The sequence below is a fragment of the Sinocyclocheilus grahami genome, unplaced genomic scaffold (assembly GCF_001515645.1).
Source record: "Sinocyclocheilus grahami isolate Dianchi unplaced genomic scaffold, SAMN03320097.WGS_v1.1 scaffold8.1, whole genome shotgun sequence".
Taxonomy (NCBI): Eukaryota; Metazoa; Chordata; class Actinopteri; order Cypriniformes; family Cyprinidae; genus Sinocyclocheilus; species Sinocyclocheilus grahami.
The window spans coordinates 2,465,930-2,488,482 of NW_015505187.1; the positions used below are offsets into that span (position 1 = coordinate 2,465,930).

At 38.1% G+C, this 22,553-nt stretch overlaps 3 protein-coding genes across 6 annotated transcripts in view; 1 reads left to right on the top strand and 2 right to left on the bottom strand.

The window, feature by feature from the left end:
* Positions 1-6,475, bottom strand: part of stk38l (serine/threonine kinase 38 like) — a 7,317-nt gene extending 842 nt beyond the window's left edge. Inside the window, exons 1-13 of one of the 4 annotated variants that reach the window (XM_016279355.1) lie at positions 6,265-6,475; positions 4,714-4,853; positions 4,536-4,587; positions 4,184-4,306; positions 3,403-3,486; positions 3,195-3,318; positions 2,884-3,038; positions 2,638-2,740; positions 1,875-1,936; positions 1,681-1,798; positions 1,427-1,550; positions 1,136-1,231; positions 872-963 (exon numbers count right to left, since the gene is read on the bottom strand). In XM_016279355.1, coding sequence (XP_016134841.1) covers positions 872-963; positions 1,136-1,231; positions 1,427-1,550; positions 1,681-1,798; positions 1,875-1,936; positions 2,638-2,740; positions 2,884-3,038; positions 3,195-3,318; positions 3,403-3,486; positions 4,184-4,306; positions 4,536-4,587; positions 4,714-4,847 — 1,267 coding nt within the window. In that variant the 5' untranslated portion in view covers positions 4,848-4,853; positions 6,265-6,475. Of the gene's footprint in view, positions 1-871; positions 964-1,135; positions 1,232-1,426; positions 1,551-1,680; positions 1,799-1,874; positions 1,937-2,637; positions 2,741-2,883; positions 3,039-3,194; positions 3,319-3,402; positions 3,487-4,183; positions 4,307-4,535; positions 4,588-4,713; positions 4,854-5,738; positions 5,790-5,850; positions 6,189-6,264 lie in introns of those variants that run through there. The other 3 variants (XM_016279348.1, XM_016279371.1, XM_016279362.1) reach the window with 3 other exon arrangements.
* A 1,767-nt stretch (positions 6,476-8,242) lies between these two features.
* Positions 8,243-22,553, bottom strand: part of LOC107591101 (voltage-dependent calcium channel subunit alpha-2/delta-4-like) — a 46,512-nt gene continuing 32,201 nt past the window's right edge. The window contains 13 exon segments of the mRNA XM_016280135.1: positions 8,243-9,184; positions 9,289-9,371; positions 9,674-9,789; positions 10,961-11,078; positions 11,321-11,341; positions 11,510-11,565; positions 11,660-11,712; positions 12,225-12,300; positions 12,391-12,461; positions 13,368-13,430; positions 13,580-13,627; positions 13,749-13,763; positions 16,509-16,570. Coding sequence (XP_016135621.1) covers positions 9,089-9,184; positions 9,289-9,371; positions 9,674-9,789; positions 10,961-11,078; positions 11,321-11,341; positions 11,510-11,565; positions 11,660-11,712; positions 12,225-12,300; positions 12,391-12,461; positions 13,368-13,430; positions 13,580-13,627; positions 13,749-13,763; positions 16,509-16,570 — 878 coding nt within the window. The 3' untranslated portion in view covers positions 8,243-9,088.
* The window catches only part of LOC107590570 (leucine-rich repeat and transmembrane domain-containing protein 2-like), a 31,396-nt gene continuing 19,012 nt past the window's right edge, over positions 10,170-22,553 (top strand). The window contains exons 1-3 of the mRNA XM_016279406.1: positions 10,170-10,184; positions 11,281-11,441; positions 20,585-20,683. The gene's annotated coding sequence lies outside the window, so the exon portion shown is untranslated. The remainder of the gene's footprint in view (positions 10,185-11,280; positions 11,442-20,584; positions 20,684-22,553) is intronic.

Below are 22,553 nucleotides of genomic sequence, written 5' to 3' on the forward strand. Positions count from 1 at the left end.
ATATATATATATATATATATATAGTTATTTATGGGTTGCATCTGTTCATATATGAGTGTATGTAAAAGAAGTGTTATATCCATTGCACATGGTCTGCATGGAGTCTAAAGGTCATAGACAACAGATAACAGATAATGGGTCTCTTCTCAGGTAGACTTCATACATCAAGAGAACGGTTTCAAGATGCTTGATCCCTGAGCACTAAAGGTATGGACACATTTTAGTCTATAAAATGTATTACAAGTCATTCACTACTTAATAAATCAGTACATTTAACAGGACTAAGCATGTAATATATAATATTTATATATTTAAATATTACTTTATTTGTATCTTATTTTACTCGTATATCCTACACCATTTTTCTAAAAACTGGAAAACAGGAAATTTCTGAAAGAAACCATAACTTAAAAGGATAAAGCAAACTTAATAACTGGACTTGGCCATGTGGGACACTGAATCACTCTAAAGGCCCATTCACACAAAGGATGAAAACTATAACAGAAATATAGTGTAATACAATAGTTTTAAAAATCGTTCTAATTTCTAGGAAAATAGCAAATTACACACCACCACTTTAATGATAACAACACAGAGGAATGATCACATGAATGATAAAATTGTTGACCGCAAATCAGAATGTATCCGACTTCAATGCAACTAAATAACCACGGTATCGTCCAGTGGTGTGAACGCTAATATAGTTATTTTGTTATTGTTATTTATTAATTATTTTGATCATTATTGGTGTGAAAAGACATGGAGATGTACAAATTCGATGCCAATCCAAAATCATTTCTATGTGAATGTTTTTGTTTAAGTACAGTATGTCCGTTAATTTTAGTTGACTATGAAAAACAGTTTACGGTACCTGGCTGCAGGATGTCTGACTCTGGAAAGTCATCAAAGTTGGACGTATCATCGATGCTCTTGATGTCAATGGAAATAGCAGCAGGTCTCTCTCTGGGAGAAGGTAAACCGTTCAGTTATCAATCTATGATAATGCTTACTAAAAAAAAAAGGCTTGATTACATTAACGTTGCCAAAATAAAAATTTTATTTGTACTGTTTATCAACAGTGATTTTGCAGTTCTGATGATGCAAGGAACACAGAAAAGTGTGTGCGCAGAAGTACCTGATATGCTCCCAGTCTACAGACTCAAAGAACTGGTGAGATTTGATTTCATCTACACTTCCCGATCCAATCCTGTTTTCTGCATCTGTGCAATACCTGAAAACATAGTCAAACAGTTTGGTCAGATCAAACTGCAAATTATCTCAAGTAATGAAAAGCTAGTTTTTGAAAGCGGTGGCACTCTTTACTTGAGGGAAACAATCACCTTAACCTCAAAAAGTTGTGTTTTCGAATTGTCAATCGACTCCTTTCTTCTATACAGTTTGTTACATATATGGAAATATTTCTGACCTAAGGATCAAGTCCTTTGCTCTCTCTGAAATGGGGACTTCAGGGGGGAAAGTTAACGTTTCTCGCCAGTTCATGACCTTCCTGTAGGTTTCCTGTGGCGTCTCGGAACAGAAGGGTGGGTAGCCTGGAACAGGAAAACAAAACAAACACCTGTTTTATCTCAGGAAACGGCTACAGTAAAAGGCTTTTACAGAAAGAAAGGACTGGCCTGATATGACCCGTTTACTTAGTGTTTAGTATCTGAAATTACTAACCTATCAACATCTCGTACATTATCACTCCAAGAGACCACCAGTCACACAGCTTGTTGTAGCCCGTCTGTATGAATACCTCAGGGGCGATATAGTCTGGCGTCCCGACGGTTGAATATGCCTGTATATGAAAGGAATGGAATCTCTGATACTACCAGGAAATTTCTGTTTTGTAACATAAAGAAACACTCTCCTACCAGCTGTCTTCGGTTCTTCTTCCATGTTTCTGCTTTCCGTTTTGAATTCATGTTTTGGAAGGCTAAAGGAGGTGGAAACAGAGCAAATATGGTTAATTAGGGCCATATATATATTTTTTTTTATATTTCATTTTTGCCTACAGGTTCACTTAAATTATTGAAATTAATTTTCAGCCAATCACTTCAATATTTGTGATTCTTCATATGGATATGCAGAGCAGTAGGTGCTACACACAGCACAGGACTTGCTGAACTTTACCAAATTTTTTCCTTATTGATAATTCTTTTATCCTTTTTCGTCAATATGACTGGGAAGATAAATGTTCTGAATACAGATGTATAAATGTGAGAAAGTTGCAGAAGTTTTAAACAAGACGTTTTTGAACTTGGACTAGGATGTTACTGTATGACTTTTCCAGTTGTTTGTGATTTACTGAATAAGGATAAAGGAAAATGATTTAAAAAAATAATATTTACACACAATTTCTACCTAATAAAATATTTTAAAACTTGGCATAACTAGAAAAATCTCTAATCATTACAAAAATACACATGGAATTTCTTCATTTCCATGACTTTCCCAGGTCTACAAATCTCACTTTAATACAAGCTTTTCTCAAATCCTGGTTCTTCAAAAATGGAATTCAAATAAGAACAATCTTGATTTTTTGTTGTTGTTTTATCTCATTGTAAATATTTGTATTTTACAACAATTTGGATGTGTATTGTTTCTCTGTGTAATTCGTGTGCGTGTGTTACTCACAGAAGTCACTGGGAGGGTTATGTGTGAGGTTCCTGTAAAATTCAGTCCGATGGGCTTTCTTCAAGCCTGTGCAGAGGCCAAAGTCAGACAGTTTGACATGGCCCTACAAAACAAAGACAGTATGTTATGTGTTCAGTTTCATAGAGTACAATAGCCTTCCACAAACCTATTCATCTCCGTTGAACACAGTGACCATGTTATACTGTTTGTGTGCGAGTAAATAAGAGATAAAAGGCGAATTCCCACCCGTGAGTCGAGCAGCAGGTTGTCAGGTTTGATATCTCTGTGAATGAAGCCCAGCTGGTGAATGGAGTCAATGGCCAGGACCGTCTCTGCAATATAGAACTGCGTAGCTTCTTCCGACAGCGTGTCTTTCTTCATCAGCAGAGTCATCATATCTCCTGAACACACACACACAAGAGTTACGGCCTCTGGGCAGCTGCTCTAAAAATAGGACTTTCCATAGTGCTGCTACGAGCAGACTGCCTTTTCCAGTTCTAGATCCCTAACTGCTACATCAGTAAAGAACATGTGACATTTTATACATCTCTCTTCACCTCCAGGCAGAAACTCCATGATGAGATACAGATTGCGTTTATCTTGAAAGCTGTAGAACATCTTCACTACCCAGGCGCCATCAGCCTCCACCAGGATATCTCTCTCGGCCCGGATATGAGCCACCTGCCCCAGGGAGGAATACAGGTGAGAGATATTATCAGTGGATCGTCATGACAGACAGGTGACTGAATTAAATAAAATCCATACCTGTTCTTTCTCTAACATGTCTGATTTCCTGAGGATCTTCATGGCATAAATGTGACCCGTGTCCTTTTTCTGAACCAGGCGGACCTAAATGCCACACAAAATAAGGATTTTTGGAGAACCGACTAAGATTTTCAATGAAATAAGTAAATTTTGCTTCACAGTGACATCAAAATCCTTCCAGTTCCTCCAAAAAAAGCAAAGAAAAGTCAATGAGGATGAGTACAAACCTGTGTATTTCTTGCTGACTAAAACTAAAAATGTAAAACTAACAAAAAATATTGAAATGTTGCCTTGAAAACTAACTGAAATAAGTTTAAGTACTAAAATGACTAAAATCAATATTAATATGATTTTAATATTAAAATCAATATTAAAATTAGAAAAAAATAAAATAAAATGATTAAAACAAACTAATATATATATATATATATAGTACATAATACAAAAGTATCACTGTTACAAACACAATGGCTTTTTCAGATCTCAGAGAACTGTATAACTAGACAACTTCATGGAAAAAGGCAATACTAGAATGCACTGTACATGCATCCAAAATAGTGGAAAGGTTCAAAGAAAGTTTATAAACATACTTGTAGTTTATTTAATACCGACAAATCCCTATAAAACAGGTCTATGTTTATTATTAGAGTATTGTGTTGTTAATGTCAAACTCTATTGCAATCAATTGTGAGTCAAGTCTCCATGAGGAAGTGTTATTTCATAACGATCATTTATGAGCTTTCAATTTATCTGGTAAAACGGTAGACGTCTATAGACACACCTCTCCAAATGCTCCTCTCCCGATCACTTTGAGGGACTCAAAGTCATCGAGACCAAGGCGGGTCCTCTTGAGCCGCAGAAACTCGGTCTCCTTACGAGCGTGCAGAGAGCGCCTCATACTCTTCTACAACAAAAATGCAAACTACTCAGGAACATATTTTGAATCAAATGCAACAATACTCTTTTGGGCGCACATCAAGCATCACTGGCGTACTCAAAGCAGTCTGAGTCCTATTCAAACCACTACGCAGATAAGCAAAACAGGTTTTTTGTTGACACATATGTGATTATTAACTCAGGCAGTCATTTAGAATATAACTCCAAATAGCTCTAGGGTCAGTATATCTTCTCACCTCTTCATCAGGTAAACCCTCCTCATCCATCACCATCTCCAGCTTCTTCTGCCTAAGACAGAGGGAACCGCTGCATCATGACCAGCCACAACAAATCAGCTTTATTCTAATCTAATAATAATTGTCTGAAATGACACGTTGAGTGATGTAGTTAGGGAAAACAGGTGTAGTGGGTTACCTCATCTCCCGCTCCTCGTGCTGGGTGAGCAGGGTGCTGTAGAAGTGCTCCAGCGTGAGTTTGGCCACCGTGACTCTCTCACGTGTGTGGTTACTCATCGGGAGCGGCGCTGCCATGCCTCCCGTCATGGCCATGCTAGTCTGGAACAGGAATATCATTTGCAAAGCAGAGCACTCGGAATACAAATTAATGCAACTCCATCAAAAAGCCTTACTACCACACAAACCATATGTGCAGTATACCTACATGTGTATATGAAAAATGTGAATAATTACAGCAATAATTAATTGATTAATCAGTATTTATTGCAAATTCTATTATTTTTAGATAACATCAACATAATTATTAATAATAATCATCAACACAGCATCATCAGTGACCAGCAACAGTAAAAATATAGCAAAATAACTTTTACTAAATCAAGGTTGGTTATTATAGGTAACTAAAACTAAAACCATAAAAATACTGTTCGTGAAAATAAAATTATTTCAACTAGTTTCCAAGGGAACATTTTTTCCACTTTTGATGAGCCAAAACAACTAAAAAAAAAAATGAAATTAATAAAAAAAAACTATATAGACATATAAATAATAATAATAATATTAAAAAAACTAAGTAAAAATTATAATGTAATGATACTAAAATAACACTGTCGTAAATTTTAAAAAAGCGGCCAAATGGTTCATCAATTACTGGTAGGAAAATGAAAAAACCCGGAGTAGAGTTCGAAAGTGGTGATTTCAGAACGCTTCGAGTCGGATGAAGAATTCTATTCTGTCGCTCCGTTCCATTCAGATACGCAACTCCAGGCCGGTGTTTATTCTGTGCGTTGCTGCTTGTATTCACGCGAAACTTGACGGTTTGGCTTTTTTGTATCATTTTCGTTGGCAGAGACGAATTATACCAACTAATTGACCCATTTTTGCCAGAAAAGTAAGTTACTCGAGATTAATTTCTTATTTTTGAAAGCGTCTTAAAGGCAATATCACGGAAGCAAGAGTGTTGTTGTTCTGAATATCAAATACTTGCAGTTTTGTGCCTTAAAGCCGAATCGCAGCCGCGCAGTTTTCAGTATAACAACAGCCTAATTAGCATCGTTAATGTCTAAGCATTGTTTGGATGTGAAATGTAGGCTACCCGCTCTGGACTGAGACGGCTCCTGCACCTGCTCATGCTCATGCTGCGGTCACTGATGTTCAAATGAATGTGCGAAAAGCAAACTTGATTTGAGCGCGCTCGGCCTCGCGTCTGCGTGCGTGACCTTGCGGACGTGACATGCATTTTGACAGGTTTATAAAAACAGATGCATTACCCTGGACACTCCACACAGACCACAGCGACACGGTCATATTCACTGAAGACTGAAATCAGCCACGCTTATCAGAAACACAACATCGTGATGGATAGGTGATATATAACAAACCAATATCGCGATTGTTTGTTTAGTCGTCAGACATCTGCTTCTGTATCGTATATTATGAGCCTGCATAAAGCTGGTGATTTACAATAGCGCCGTGATTTATTTCCACCATCATATTTCTATATTCTCACCTCCCCGTCCTCCTCCAGATTAGACAGTTTGCCGGACAGCCGAGGATCAAACTAAGGATGAAATAAAGCCAAGTGAATGGCCGTCAGTTGAGCAGGCGGATCAGAGTTGCTCAGTGATCGCTCATGTTTATTCTCTATTGAGGCTGATGTTTGTTGAGCGCTGCGCTGCATCTGATCCTCCTCCCCACACGCGCTCACTCTGACAAATCAAGAGTCCCTGACCGCCCGTGACATTTTTCCAAAATAAAAGTTGGCAAGAAAGATTAATACTACAATAGAATAAATGAGATTAATATACATGGACAAAATAGCCCATATATTAACCCCTTCAGACCAAGCAAAGCTGTTTAACTTATATATATTTCCACCCATTTAGTGTATTTCTATTTATATATTTAAATGTTTTGTACATTTTGTAAATATAGTTACCCCAGATATAGATAATAATAATAATGTCATTATTATGCCTTTTATTTTTTTTTACATTTTCTTAAAAAATCCTAAAATGTCATGATCTCCACAAAATATTAAGCAGCAAAAATTAATAATAAGAATAATAATTGAGCACCAATACAATAATTGATATTAATTGACCACCAAATCAAAATATTAGAATGATTTCTAAAGGATCGTGTGACACTGAATACTGGAGTAGTGATGCTGAAAAGTCCAATAAAATTTTTTAATATATTAAAATAGAAAAATAAAATCACAATTTATTACAAAATATTAAGCCACAAGCTTAACACTGATTTCATCACTGATAATAATAAGAACCATTATTGATAATTGAGCACCAATAATAAGTGATAATAATTGACCAACAAATCAGCATATTAGAATGATTTATAAAGCAACACTGAAGGCTGGCGTAAGACTACTGAAAATTCAGCTTTGACATCACAAGAACGAATTACATTAACATATATTTAAATATATATATATTTTTAAATTCTGATAATGTCATAATATTACTTTTTTCTGTATTTTTGATCAAATAAATGCAGACTTCTTTCAAAAACATTTATATGTTTAATATTATATATTCATATAATTACTATTAATATATCTAATATTTAGAATATATATTCCAATGCGATTTAGTACCTCAAGATTTAACATAAGAAAATACTTCACCAGAAAATACTTGGTTCTTTCTTTATTTCAGCATAGATCACTGATGTTCTCCTTTTAACTCAAAAGCATTTTAAAATTAAGTTTTAGGTGTACAGTAAGACACATGGGATTCCTGTAATGCAATATTCACAGTGTCATTATCATTAGCATTTGAAAAGATAACCACATATAATAATACCTGAGCAAAAACACAAATTACAAGATATTTAATGTAAGAAAGTAAACATGACACATTTTTGTAATTTATTCTGACAGAGCTGTATAATCTGTTGTATTAATAATGCATAGTTATAATAATTGTAAAAAAAATTGTTTTTGTGCAAGTTGCAGGACAGACAACTAAAATCAAAGGTTTAAATACAAGACATCTTCAAATTCCCGTAACAACCTCGTTTTCATGTCATAATGGTCATTTTTTAGTCCATAGATCACCTCCGGTGATAAAAGAAAGATGTGAAAAGCCATGCTAACTGTTCCTGTTTTTCACTCTCTCATTTACACACACACACACACACACTCACACCAATAGACTGTGCAATTTTCTTCTGCTTTATATTAGAGATAGTCACATACAGCATACAGCCATAAATTCTCCTCTGTAATATCACAGTTCAGTGAAGCTCAGCTGCTGTTCATCCTTGTCTAGGTCTAGGTCCATCCTCACTGATGACACTGATTTTTCAAACATGTTTTGCTGATGGTTCAGACACCAAAGAGACAAAGCCCAGAACTGTTTAAAAAAATCCACAAACTTTAAAATGTAATGAGTAATGCTACTTATAATTAATGTTGACTTTGCACTGTAGAAAAATAATGTGGTTCAGCATAGATCACTGATGTTCTCCTTTTAACTCAAAAGCATTTTAAAATTAAGTTTTAGGTGTACAGTAAGACACATGGGATTCCTGTAATGCAATATTCACAGTGTCATTATCATTAGCATTTGAAAAGATAACCACATATAATAATACCTGAGCAAAAACACAAATTACAAGATATTTAATGTAAGAAAGTAAACATGACACATTTTTGTAATTTATTCTGACAGAGCTGTATAATCTGTTGTATTAATAATGCATAGTTATAATAATTGTTAAAAAATAGTTTTTGTGCAAGTTGCAGGACAGACAACTAAAATCAAAGGTTTAAATACAAGACATCTTCAAATTCCCGTAACAACCTCGTTTTCATGTCATGGTCATTTTTTAGTCCATAGATCACCTCCGGTGATAAAAGAAAGATGTGAAAAGCCATGCTAACTGTTCCTGTTTTTCACTCTCTCATTTACACACACACACACTCACACCAATAGACTGTGCAATTTTCTTCTGCTTTATATTAGAGATAGTCACATACAGCATACAGCCATAAATTCTCCTCTGTAATATCACAGTTCAGTGAAGCTCAGCTGCTGTTCATCCTTGTCTAGGTCTAGGTCCATCCTCACTGATGACACTGATTTTTCAAACATGTTTTGCTGATGGTTCAGACACCAAAGAGACAAAGCCCAGAACTGTTTAAAAAAATCCACAAACTTTAAATTGTAATGAGTAATGCTACTTATAATTAATGTTGACTTTGCACTGTAGAAAAATAATGTGTTCTAGTCTAGTCAACTCATATTATTGCTAATAAAAACATGCTGAGTTGAGTGTGTGCATTATAGGTGAGTTTAACAGGTCCTCTGTCATCGACGGATGAGGGCAGAGACTGATAAACAGGCTAGGAACAGCATGATGGACAAGCTGATTACCGCGGCCCCACCGCAGTCCTTAGCATTTTCCTAAAACAGACCAGAGACACAAAATATGCACCAGCGACTATGGAGACAGATAGTAATCAAAAGGCATTGCATGTCTGAAAGCCGTCTAGTATGCATGTGTTTACTTGAGGGTGGTAAGCGTGACAAGACTCAGGCCTTCTTCGCATCTTCTGAGATCTCATGCGGTCACATTTCACTGAGGCATTGTGTGCTCAGTGGTTAAGAAAAATGAAGAAAAAGCAACAAACGAGCATGGCTGTATAGCTCGATCCAGTTCACAAATATATATTTTGAAATATAACACACTTTGTAATCAACTTTAAGTTACATTTTGGGTCGCTTTTAAAAAATGTATAAAAGGTGCATCCAGTAATTTGTGTAAAACATTTCTAAAGAAGTAAATATACTGGTTGCACCTTTAAGTGACTAAACTGATCTCATTCAAAGCTGTGATTCATCTCCTCAGTGTGTGGTCTGTGGAGCCTGATTTAGCTGGGGTTTTAAGGATATATTTGACCTCTTTGGGCTCCATGGTGATGGCCGCGTACTGCCGAGAACAGTCACAGTCTGCCTGAATCACCACCAACAGCAAGTTACTATCAGGAATCTGATTAATTACAAACATCCTGCAGGCAATAAAAGAAAGAGAGAAAGGAGAGAGATTAAGAACAGAACAAAATGTTATTTTGAACAAGGTTATTCAGAACAAAATGACCGTTTTTAAACATTTCAGTAATGCAGATACAGAGTGTGGTGCCGAGTAGACGCTCGTGAAATGAAGTCACGATGACCCCAGGAGGTAACAATAGCAACATATACCAGGCATCCTCAAATCTGGCCCACGAGATCCACTTTCCTGCAGAGTTTAGCTCTAACCCTAATCAAACACACCCGAGCATAGTAATCAATGTCTTCAGGATCATTAGAAAATCACAGGTAGGTGAGTTTGATCAGGGTTGGAGCTAAACTCTGCAGCGCATTGGCCCTCCAGGGCAAGATTTGAGGAACCCTGACATATACTGTAAGACTTGAGCACGTTCCGCTAGAAACTGTACATCGTCCAAACATAAATAAGGTTTTTGTGAAAATATATAGACATTGTACAGAAGTTTGATAAATATTTGTTTGTACCATATTCATTTTTTTTAAGCGCTAAGGATTTAAGGGATGAGGTGCAAGAGGACCATAATACCATGAATAAAGCAATATGCTTAAAACAGCTATTTTTCCTAACATATTACTGTCATATGCTCTATGTTGTTATACTGTAGCTTTATTTTCCAGTATATTATTTGTCTTCACCACTAGAGAGCGTCAAAAAGAAAGGAAACTACGTATGTGAAGACAGTAGAGCTGACTGTGAGCATAGACTTTCTTTTGCTTGATAAACTAATACATAAATGCTGTGTTCCAAACAAAATCCGCCTCCGAGGGGCACTTTGAAGTGAGAACGGTAATGGCCGCCATATTGAAGGGTTGTTATAAATCAAAGTGCTCAAAACTAGCCATATAAAAGGGCCCTTCGGAATGAAGGATTTCAAAGTGTACAACTTCCCTTTGCTCCCATGTTTTTTTGTGCAGGTTTAATTTTCTTAAACCTTAATTGGTTCGGAAAGATGATGCAGAAGTGCATTCCAAGGATTTAAGTCCAAGAACAGCTTAAGGTTCTCATAATTGCAACCTTACATTTTGCAAATCTGACTTGTCAAAAGCTTATTAAAAATATATATATTTAATTGTGAGATATAATCCCTCCCCCCTTCCATCTGTGGTCAAATGATCTATGTGTGTGCTTACTTTTGACATCTCCCACACTTGATCATGCTGTTGGTTTCTTTGATTGACGGCTCATAGACGAAGCTGGGATACTCAGTGTCACAGGGCTGCAGGATGTCCCCCTTTGACTTCTTACTAGCTACAAAACAAATCTACAGTTATCTTTCAAAATAAATTGTGTCCTTTTATTTTTAAATGCCATAAGCTATAGGGTACTTGTATTATACACTTTCAACAACAGTGTGATTTGAATAATCTAGACAGCAATAAAAAAATATGTCACGTTTGATCATGAATAACAACATGACCAAATCTTTCTCTGCTCTCTTTTTCACACACAGCACTAGCAATATCACACACCGTGATGGAGACAGCACTTACATGCATGGAATAAGGTCTTGGCTGTGACACGTCAAGATGAAGAAGGGTTACAGAATTAAAGATATAAGAGAGAAGGTGATGAAGATGAAGAAGGAAGACACAGGAACACCCACACAAACAGGTGAGGAACACAAATGAATGATGAAATGATGGTATTACTTTACACTGAGCTTTTTGCTTTACACATACCCTCCGCAAAGGGATCTGAGTGCCACAGACTGTAGATGTTGAAGTCCAGTAAAAACCTGGCAGAGAGAAAATGTCTGATTTTACAAGGGATGAACTGAGTCACCGATGCTTTGAAGCGCAGAAAATGTTCTAACAAACAGCCACACTTACAACAGGAAGTTCGACAGGAACCATCTCAGTGCTGCCAAAAGATTATAAAAGGGCTGAGGGAGGAAGAAAAGCAGAACGAGGGAAAAAAGAATGAAGCTGGCATCCTTTCATTTCAATTACACTGAGAATTTCCGTTCAAGAACTTGTGACAGAAACCATATATCTCATCTTTTTTGCTTTACACCAGGGTTGTCAAACTCAATTCCTGGAGGGCCGGAGCCCTGCAGAGTTTAGATTCAACCCTAATTAAACACACCTGATCCAACTAATCAAGTCCTTCAGGCTTATTTGAAAACTACATGGTATGTGTGTTTAAGCAGGGTTGGAACAAAACTCTGCAGCACTCCGGCCCTCCAGGAACTGAGTTTGACACCCCTGCTTTACACCATCACAAAGGGTCATGGTGTGAAGGCCAAGCCTTTATCTAGATCAGCTGTGACCTGTGACCTCCACCCATACACAGTGGATTGCAAGAACAGCAATGTAATGCTTTACAAGTAACACTGATAGCATCTGATGGTTGTGTTCTGGTAGACGTTATTCAAACAGACAGGACAATGCTTACACTTAGCAGGGGTCGAGCGCCGCTAGCGTAGTGAGGATTCACCTTACACATGGCCTGATAGTCATAGAGTAACACTCTGTGGAAAACATGCAGTGACAGCATTTACACCTTAATGCATTACGTCACATTTTGAAGTGTTTCGGAACACACAAAAAAGTTCTCGTACCTTTTGAACATGCCCATTTTCAAGAGCTGTGACATCACCGACCCATCAATTTTCCCCAGAAACCTGCCAACCTACAGAGAATGCAGAGACACGTGGCTTTGAGACATTGTAGTTATTTATTATTTATTTCAACAGGATCTCTTTCTGGGTCACAACAGGAACAATGACAGCTCAGAATGAATGAGTCTGTATTAGTTCTTTTTTACATAGGGATGCTGACTTTACTGTTCAATAAAGCACTGAAATCAAATTTTAAACAGCATTTGGGCTCCGTAAGACTGCAGGCCCACATCAGAGTCAGCGTTTACTGCACCCAGTATGCTGAATTATTCAGATAACCCCTGTTATCCCTCCCCTCCTCTATATTTACCCTGATGATGCACTCTCTCATAGGACCGCTACTAATGATGGAAAACACCTCATGCATTTATTCATTATTCATTTATTCATTACCACAGTCACCTTCTTATGCTGAGTCAACGTCAAATAGAGCTTTTTTTAATCTGTGTTATTCACAGCATAAAATTCCTTATTTAGGACCCGTTTTATTTCATGACTTCATTAACTTTTTTTATTTATTTTTTTTGACCGTGACCTGTTTTCAACTGAACCACTTAAACGGCACTCTAGATTAAATTTTACTGCGTGTCATTCCCCATCTTAACCTAATTCTCCAGGGCTTTCAATGACTGCAAACAAACACTAAAGAGGAATTTTTTTAACGTTTATATTTTTCCATTTTTCCAAGTCTTTAGAATTTCTAATAAAAAGTAAATTAATAAATCAATAATAATTTCTAAACCATAAACTAAATTTAGATAAAAACACAGAATATATATACTTTATATAAATAATTTAAGAATATATATATCACACACACACACATAGTTTTTACTTTTATATTTTTACATTACAGATGTTTGGGTTGTGAATGCCATTTCATGTTGACCTTAACCTGTCACTTTAAGTGCTCTTACATCAGTCCTGTCCTTAGAGATGATGATGAAGCCATTACTGTCAATGACGTAGCAGTTAACATCCTGCACACAAATACAAAAAAGGAAAAGCATTTGTCACATTGAATTAGTTTTATGGAGGACTGGCGATACATATTTTCGCAGATATGTCTACAAATGCTCTAGATGCCCAGCACTTATGCACTATAAATACTACAGTGTAAGACACTCACCGGATTATCGGCACAGCTTAGAGGACAAAGCCCATCTACACCTGAACACTGTGAAAGAGAGAGACAGATATTGAAGAAGACAGAGAAACAGAGCTGATGATGATGATAACCGTTAAAAAAACGTTTTTATGGTATCGAGATTATTCTTGTATTTGTAATGAATACATACATCTGTGTCATTCGCCTGATATCCATCCAGATAATAGGAGCAGCGGTGGAAAAAAAAGGAAAAGCGTTAATTGATATGAAATCACAGGCTCAGGACTAATAGCTTTAAACTCAACTCCTGCTTATAACATCACTGTTCTGCCTTTAAGCTATCACATGGTCTGTGTAGGCTCCTGTGTGCTTTTACTCTAGCCCTGTATCAGATGAGTATAGGGACAGGAGAAGCAGAAACAATTTCTCTCACAGGGACCTGTAAATATTTAGTATAACTACTGTCAAAGATCCTTACATCATATATCGTAATTTAAGCAATTGTGAGTCCTTCTGAGGGACCATTGTTTCCCTGTAAAGAATATTGAAACAACCTAAAGATACATTTATTTGCTCAAATTTTTAAGCATTATGTCTTTTTTATATACAGTACTCTACTGCTCAAAAGTTTGGGGTCAGTATAAAATATATTTTTTTGTTAATAAATGTTCATCGATTATGCATTCAATTAATCTTAACAGTAAAATGTAACCGTGAAGACATTTACATTATTACTAAAAAAAATTATATTTCAAATAAATGCTGTTCTTTTGAAATTTCTGTTTATCACATAATCCTGATATTGATATTTTAAATCAAAATAATATTTCACAAAATCACTGTTTTTATTGTATTTTTGATACACTCTAAAAAACACTGGGGTAAAAACAACCCAATTTGGGTTGTTATTAACCCAAGGGCTGGGTAAATATAGGACAGAACCCATCTTGGGTTAAATTTACCCAGCAAATTGGGTTGTTTATTTAACCCAGCATAATGGGTTGATTTAACCCAGCTAATGTGTTTATTCATTTTTACTATATTACTAGCTTATTTTTTACTTCATACATTAAGTAAGGTTTACAGATTAACTTGAATCCTCTAAACTTTTCTAAAATACTCCACACAACCACTGGTTTGCATGATAACTTCTTTTATTTTCCTTTATTTATCATTTACAGCATTGTTTATATAGTTTTTAATAGGCTATACATATTGCCTATATTTAAACTCGTTTAACAAACATTAGAAAAATTCAACATTAAACAGAAGTAATTCACGTGTAATCGACCAGTCTCTGTTATTCTGTTTCCATCTTAACGGCGCTTGTTCTCGTGCCCGAGCTGGAGTCATGTTCAGCGGAGGACTGCTAACGGACCGCCGCCCAGCGTTTCACTCTAGCCGAAACATGCTGTGACTCCATAACCTGCCAATAAACAAACAATAAACAGCTCTGAGGACATGTTTTAACATCCAAACAAAGTATTATATTCTGTATCTTTATGAATAAAATCATTTATTTTATGCAAAGCATCAGGCTTATACAGCACAGTAACGATTTTATAGATAAAATAAAATGTACACAAACCTGTATTTTACCGAAGAATGCATCAATTCGACGGCACTTAGAACTGCTTTCTCGTGAAGAGAAGACGCAAAATCCCCGCCATAAATAACACAACCGCTGGGTTACGTCTGACCCTGGATCTGAGTAACACTAAAACTACCCAAACATTGGGCTGTTATGTCTGACCCAGGAGCTGCAAAACAACCCAAACACTGGGTTGTTACATTTGACCCAAAAGCTGGGTAACACAAAAACTACCCAAACACTGAAAAAATAACCCCAAAAAATGACCCAAAAAGCTCAACCCAGCATTTGGGTTAAAAAAATAACCCAGGATTTTTTAGAGTGTAGCCTTGATGAGCATAACAAAATTCTTCCAAAAAACATTTAAAATTCTTTCTTTCTTTCTCTTCTTTTTACCTCATTGGCAATTTGTTTTGTTTTAGGTTAGGTTTATGCTTAAAAATGCCAGTGGGGTAGGGCAAATAAGCTTCAAAGATGTATACTCTCATAATATTTTATCTTGCATGACTTTGTTAAGCAAGTAAATTTGTCTCGTTTTAAAGAGGATGTATGTGTGCTCTAGTGGCAAAACACTCATTATTCTCAACTAGGACTAAGAATAACCTTACGCAATTTACACAGATATTAATGCCAGTCTCTCTCTCACTTCATGCATGTTTCATCTTACAGTGTGTGCTGTGTTGATGATCCTTACATATTTACATAATGGATTTGGATTTTAAAACTTCAAATATTAAAACTGTAAAAATAATCACCGTGGTGTCGTCATTATCTTTGACTTCGCTGAATAAGGCATTGGTTAATATCGCTGCAGTCAGGAGTGAACACAGACACGGTGGTAATGTGCCAGCTGAGGTGGAAAAGCGTTCAGGGAGGCATGGAAAATCCCAGGGGTATGAGAAAAAATGAATAGTGTCCTCCCTTAGGAGGATGTAGAGAGCGATATCGCCTCCGCTCCCCATTCTTTTCGAGTGCCGTCTGGACTCTCCCACCCCTCTCTCAACACTCAACATCTTCTGTTAGTATCATAAATGTCAAACAAAAGCCTGTGCCAGGAGTGTCACCACTAACATTATTGTGTTTGTCTTCACCTCCCATCACAGAATGCACACTGTTTAAACAGATAGGATGCATCCGGCCTGTATCACACATGCTTGTGTACATATCCTTGTGGAGACATCCTGTTGACATTTGTTTTATAATATAATATAATTTATTATTACATTTTACATCTGTTTAATAATACTTTTTCCAAGGTTAGCAAAACATGAACGCAGCCACAAAAATAAACATGCATAAACGGACAGCAAGCAATAAATTGTAATTGCAGTAGATGATTTGATATATTTGTTTTAGTACCTGTGTGGCTATGGACCAAAACCTTTTTTCCAACATCTCAAGAGTCATCTGTACACCAATGGCTAGACAGGAAAGGAACACAGACACATACATTAAAAAAGATAATGATTTTCATATTTATTTAGTATTATAACGTATCAAATTAAATACACAAACATGTATATGTGAATAGTTGACTGAGACATTTTTTTTTTTTTGCTGAAGACCTGTTCCATTTGACTGGAATATTATCCCAGCATGCATCAGTAGCCGCCCACTCTCACAAGCTTAAACATACAAAATGTGCTGATATCTTATGTCTCAGTCCTGATAGCTCATATATTAAACCTGATATCTCATTCCTTAACCCTATACCTCATACTTCAGTTTATTACCTTAAACCCAGTACCTCATATATCAAACCCGATACCTAATAACTCAATCTGTACATCCATGTCCCTCATAAACTGCTGCTTTTTACAGAACACGGTTTTGTTGTTTAAGGACTCTGTGTAATTAGTAGGACGGTTAGAATTTGCAATGAGCTGATGGGTCTGATTAAACTGCAGTAAATTGTTAGTTTGAGTAAAAATCCTTTAACTTCAATAATTCAGAGAGAGAGAGAGACCAGAGCAGGACCATCTATCATGCTGAAGCTAATTAATAGAGTTGGATAATAAAGAGCCAGAGAGTGGAAGGCAGTGTTGGTAATAGCTGCTCGGGGCGGGCAAGATGGCTAGCAGAGGAAAGACAATCTCTTGAATGAATAGATGTGTATTATAAAGCCCTAGACCCGGCAGACATACTGTAACAATACTGGAAGATCACAGTCACCATGTCTCCTCCAGCATCCTAAAGATTTGGACAACCCTGTAATGAAGATTACCCAAAAATAGTGATGAGCGAGCTCGCAGATGCATCCCAGCACAGTTAGAAGTGTGAATGATGGAAGACATGTGACTCCAGCAGAGCAGATAATTTAGTAAATACCCAGTTTTCTGAGCTTCTGTCATTCTCTTTTCCACACAAACATCCCACACACAAAAACAAACACAATGATGTGATACAGCATGAAGCCTCAACCAAATCCTCAGAGCGACAGCACGGCGAGCAATCAATCCTACTTAAACTGAACAGATTTTACCATTTGATGGTTAAATACAAAACCAATGGAATGTGAGGGAGAAATGTGTGAAATATATGTGGCACTTTCCATGAATAGACTACAAAAACAGAGATTGAAATTCTCAAATATCAAATATTTCCTCTCTTTCAGCAAATGATTCGTCAACCCAAGGTCAATATATAAGCTGTTATATATTCCATTCATTTAATATGAGGTTTTTAATTAAGATTTTTATAGCCCTGCTACTAATATGTAAATGCAGTTTATAATAATTTGTGTAATTTTGTTCAACAAACATAGCAATAAAGAGTAAATATCAATTCAGACAAAATGTAATAAATGAGCCTCAATGAAGCTGCTAGTTTTTAGTTACTGATAAATGCTTATTTCCCAATGAAAAAATGCAATCAATACTACAGTTTGTGTAAAAAAATGCTTTAAACTTGATTTTGTGCTGTGCTGAAAACAGGGTCTAAACTTTTTTTAAACAGAGAAATTAACGTGCTTAAAATGTGGGACCCTGCTAAATATTTGGTTTTGGTCATTATAAATTATAATTAAGAGTAAATTATTTAAAATTAGTTTGATTCATAGAAAATAGAAAATTGGGGCCAGATTTACTAAACAAGGCAAATTAGTGTTAGAGCGCAATTCCATAAAAGCGCCGATGGGAGGGGAAAATTCTGTGGGTGATTTACTAACAATGTGCACATTAAAGAACACAGACGCAGCCAGATCACTTCCATAATGACCAGCGCAATCTACCAAGAGCAGCGCAAATTACCGCCTGCTTTAAGACATGCTTTTTTGGGCGTTAAGAATAATGGCGCAAATACCAGTAATTTGATGAGCGCAAACGTTAGTAAATCATGTTGCATGATTTATTTTAATACTCTCCTCCCTTAAATTTTGCGTCTGAAAGGGAAACTCCATGCCAAGCTCCGTGTCCATGCCTTTTCAGCGCTTTTCAGAAGAAGAAGATGAACGTAAACAGTCTTTCATTTTAACACTGGACGAGGGAACACAGGAACAGACTAGAAATAAATACATTGGCAAATGAGGATAATTAACAAAACACCTGAACCAAATGATACAATCAGACAGAGACAGAAACTAGGTCAAACAGAGCACATGGGGGAAGAAAACACAACAACAGGAGACGACGGAGGGAGGAGCAAGGAGGGACTTGGGAGGAGCCAGGCAGGTCCCAGGCCACAGCCATGATGGCGGCCCACGGTGGAGCCAACGGAGGGAGGAGCCATGGTGGAGCCCGAGGTGGAGACGGAGAGCCGAAGAGCCGAAGAGCCAGGGTGATGTTGAGGATCCGGAGGGCCAAGGCGGAGAAGATGGCTCCAGCGACCGAGGCGGAGGCGGGGATCCAGAAGCCGGAGGGAATGAGGAGCCTGACAGAGCCAGAGAGATGGCGGGACGAGGCGCAGCCGGAGGAGTGGAGTCCCGAGGTGGCGGATGGTCAACGACAGACCAAGGCGGAGCCAGAGGGACGAGTGAGCCTGGCGAAGCTGGTGGACTGACGGGCCACGGCGGAGAGGAGGAAGCTAGGAGCCATGGTGGAGCCGCTGGGTCGGAGGGCCGAGTCCAGGACTCAGAGGCTGGAGGCGGAGACAAGGGATCCTCCAGCCACAACACCGATGGAGCCTGACAGACCCGCGGCGATCCCACCGCACAGATGGTGGGCTGAGGGTGAGCTGAGGGGCTGCCAGGAAGCAGCGGTGGCAGACCTGAAGAAACTGGGATGACAGGAGGAGGCTGGAGAGGGAGGCTGGGTGGGAAATCCAGACAGGTAGAGGGTTCAGGGATGGTGTGTGCCGCCCACACACCACATCGCGACTCCCAACACTGGGAGTGCGTTGGACAGGGGAACGACCACCGTGGTCGTTTCAAGACTGGCAGATAGTTCAGGGCAGACAGTTCAAACAAAGGTGGGAGAAGAGGGGGTATGTCTGCATATATATTCAAATAACAGTCCACTGAGCTCGGCTCACCCTCAGCCATGGTGCAGTAGGCGGAGCCTCCCCCCGCGCTCCCCCCGTGGAGAGCACTGTAGCCGGCTCTTGCACCTGGTCTGACGTCACGGGCTCTGGCTCCGAGGCGATCCTCAGCTCTGTCGCTCCATTAGGCGATGGCTCGTCGGTTGAGGCGAGCTCGTGCTCTCCGTCAGCGGTGGGCTCAGGCTCTTGCTCCGCGCAGCGGGGGGATGGTGGGCTGGGCTCTGGGTCTTGTCTTGTCTTGAAACATGGCATCCCTCCAGTTCAGTCCCGTGGTGTCTGGGAGGTCCACAGGGCAATGGTAATTAGCCCCGATCCGAAACAGGGATTTCAACATATTCAAAGTATTTCAATCCATACTTTTTTTTTCTCTTTTGAGGTCCAGTGTTCTGTCGGGTGCGGTGTATAATGAGCGCACGAATAGGAAGATGACAATAATAGTGTGCCAAATGTGTTGAATGTAAGTCAGAGTATAATCAGAGACAGAGAGGTGTGTGTGTTCATGAGTGTGTGAATGTGTGCTGTTTTAATAATGTAAAACAATACCTTGTTGTTTAAAAATAAGATTTGTCTGGTCGTAATAAGCTTAATGTCCAGGCCTCAGCTCGTGTGTGTGGGTTGTTGAAGTAGAGATGAACCGAGTGTGTACTTCATGTATTGTTTTAACTGGTTCACTGATCTGTGCAGTGGATTCTGCTATACTTTATGGTTTTAAGCTTAGCTTAATATGCATTTCAAATTCGAAATTATATTCATGTATACTAAATTATGCTAATGTAGTTCATATCTATTTTAATACGCCAGGACTGAACTGCAGGGTGTGTGCAATGGAAAACAGAGCAGCAGGGTCTTTACATTGCAGATTATCACGAAGAGCTCAAGTAGCATACGTTAACAGTGAGTCAAAAACACCCTCTCAATCCCCCACCTCTCTCTCTCTCTGTTTCTTTCCCTCTGTTGCTTAGGTAACATGATGTCAGTGCAGCCCCTACCGACACCTTGAAGACTCACCACCAAAATATGACACTATCCTCAACGTGAGCAGCACACACGGGATCATCAATGTACGCACCCACATGCACACTTCATAACATACCGGGCTTCTGATAAGGAGAGAAATGGCATGGTAAGGATTTAATGGAGCTGTAGTGCTTTTTCTTGTCAATGTCTGGCATGTGAAAGCATGTGGGCGGCACTGAGGTCCTTCTGAAGTACACGGTGTGTTGCAACAGCCCACAACACACAGGAGGTAAATGCTTCTGATGTCGCAGAATGCTTTTCCTCTTATAAATAGCTGCAATGAATGCATTTCTCCTTTTTTCTGAGGTGCTGGCCTGCATACCTCTATGCATTATTCAGAACACCAGGCAATAGCAGAAATGTTTGTATACGTGGATGACTTTGGTCTAGTTAGTCCATGTGAACAATGGTCAGTACATGTATGATTACATTCCTGCACTGTTGCATGATGACAGCACTCTGAGGACATCACAGAGTGTAAAATGCATCGCTACTGGCGTTGGCTACATGTGATTGGATCAATCTATCCATTCATCTATCCATGCATGCATCCATTCATCCATCCGCACATAACAAGTGAGGAAGAATCATGTTTTTTTTTTCAAATAGATTCAGATGCAGCCATTAAAAGCAGCAATAATGATCTGTTTATCTATATACATAATTGATACATTATAGGTCAGACAGATCTACATGATAGATAGATAGATAGATAGACATACAGCCAGATAGATAGATAGATGGATGGATGGATGGACATATAGATAGATGGATGGATGGATGGACATACAGCCAGATAGATAGATGGATGGATGGACATACAGCCAGATAGATAGATAGACATACAGCCAGATAGATATATAGATGGATGGATGGATGGATGGACTGACAGACAGACAGACAGACAGACAGACAGACAGACAGATAGATAGATAGATAGATAGATAGATAGATAGATAGGTAAATAGATTGACATACAGCCGGATAGATAGATAGATAGACATACAGCCGGATAGATAGATAGCTGGATAGATGGATGGATGGATGGATGGACATACAGCCAGATAGATAGATAGATGGATGGATGGACATATAGCCAGATAGATAGACATACAGCCAGATAGATAGATAGATATATAGATGGATGGATGGATGGACGGACGGACAGACAGACAGACAGACAGACATATAGATAGACATACAGCCAGATAGATTGATGGATGGATGGATGGACATATAGATGGATGGATGGATGGATGGACATACAGCCAGATAGATAGATAGATAGATAGACAGACAGACAGATAGATAGATGGATGGATGGATGGACATATAGATAGATGGATGGATGGACATACAGCCAGATAGATAGATAGATGGATGGATGGACATACAGCCAGATAGATAGATAGATAGATAGACATACAGCCAGATAGATATATAAATATGGGGTGCTGTGTGTACATTAATGAGGAAAAAAAATTAACTTAAATGATTTTAGCAAATGGCTGCAATATAACAAAGAGTGAAAAATTTAAGGGGGTCTGAATACTTTCCGTACCCACTGTATATTGATGGATGGATGGATGGATGGACATATAGATAGATAGATAGATAGACATTCAGCCGGATAAATAGATAGCTGGATAGATGGATGGATGGATGGATGGATGGACATACAGCCAGATAGATAGATAGATGGATGGATGGACATATAGCCAGATAGATAGATAGATAGACATACAGCCAGATAGATAGATAGATATATAGATGGATGGATGGATGGACGGACGGACAGACAGACAGACATATAGATAGACATACAGCCAGATAGATGGATGGATGGATGGATGGACATACAGATAGATAGATAGATAGATAGATAGATAGATAGATAGATAGATAGATAGATAG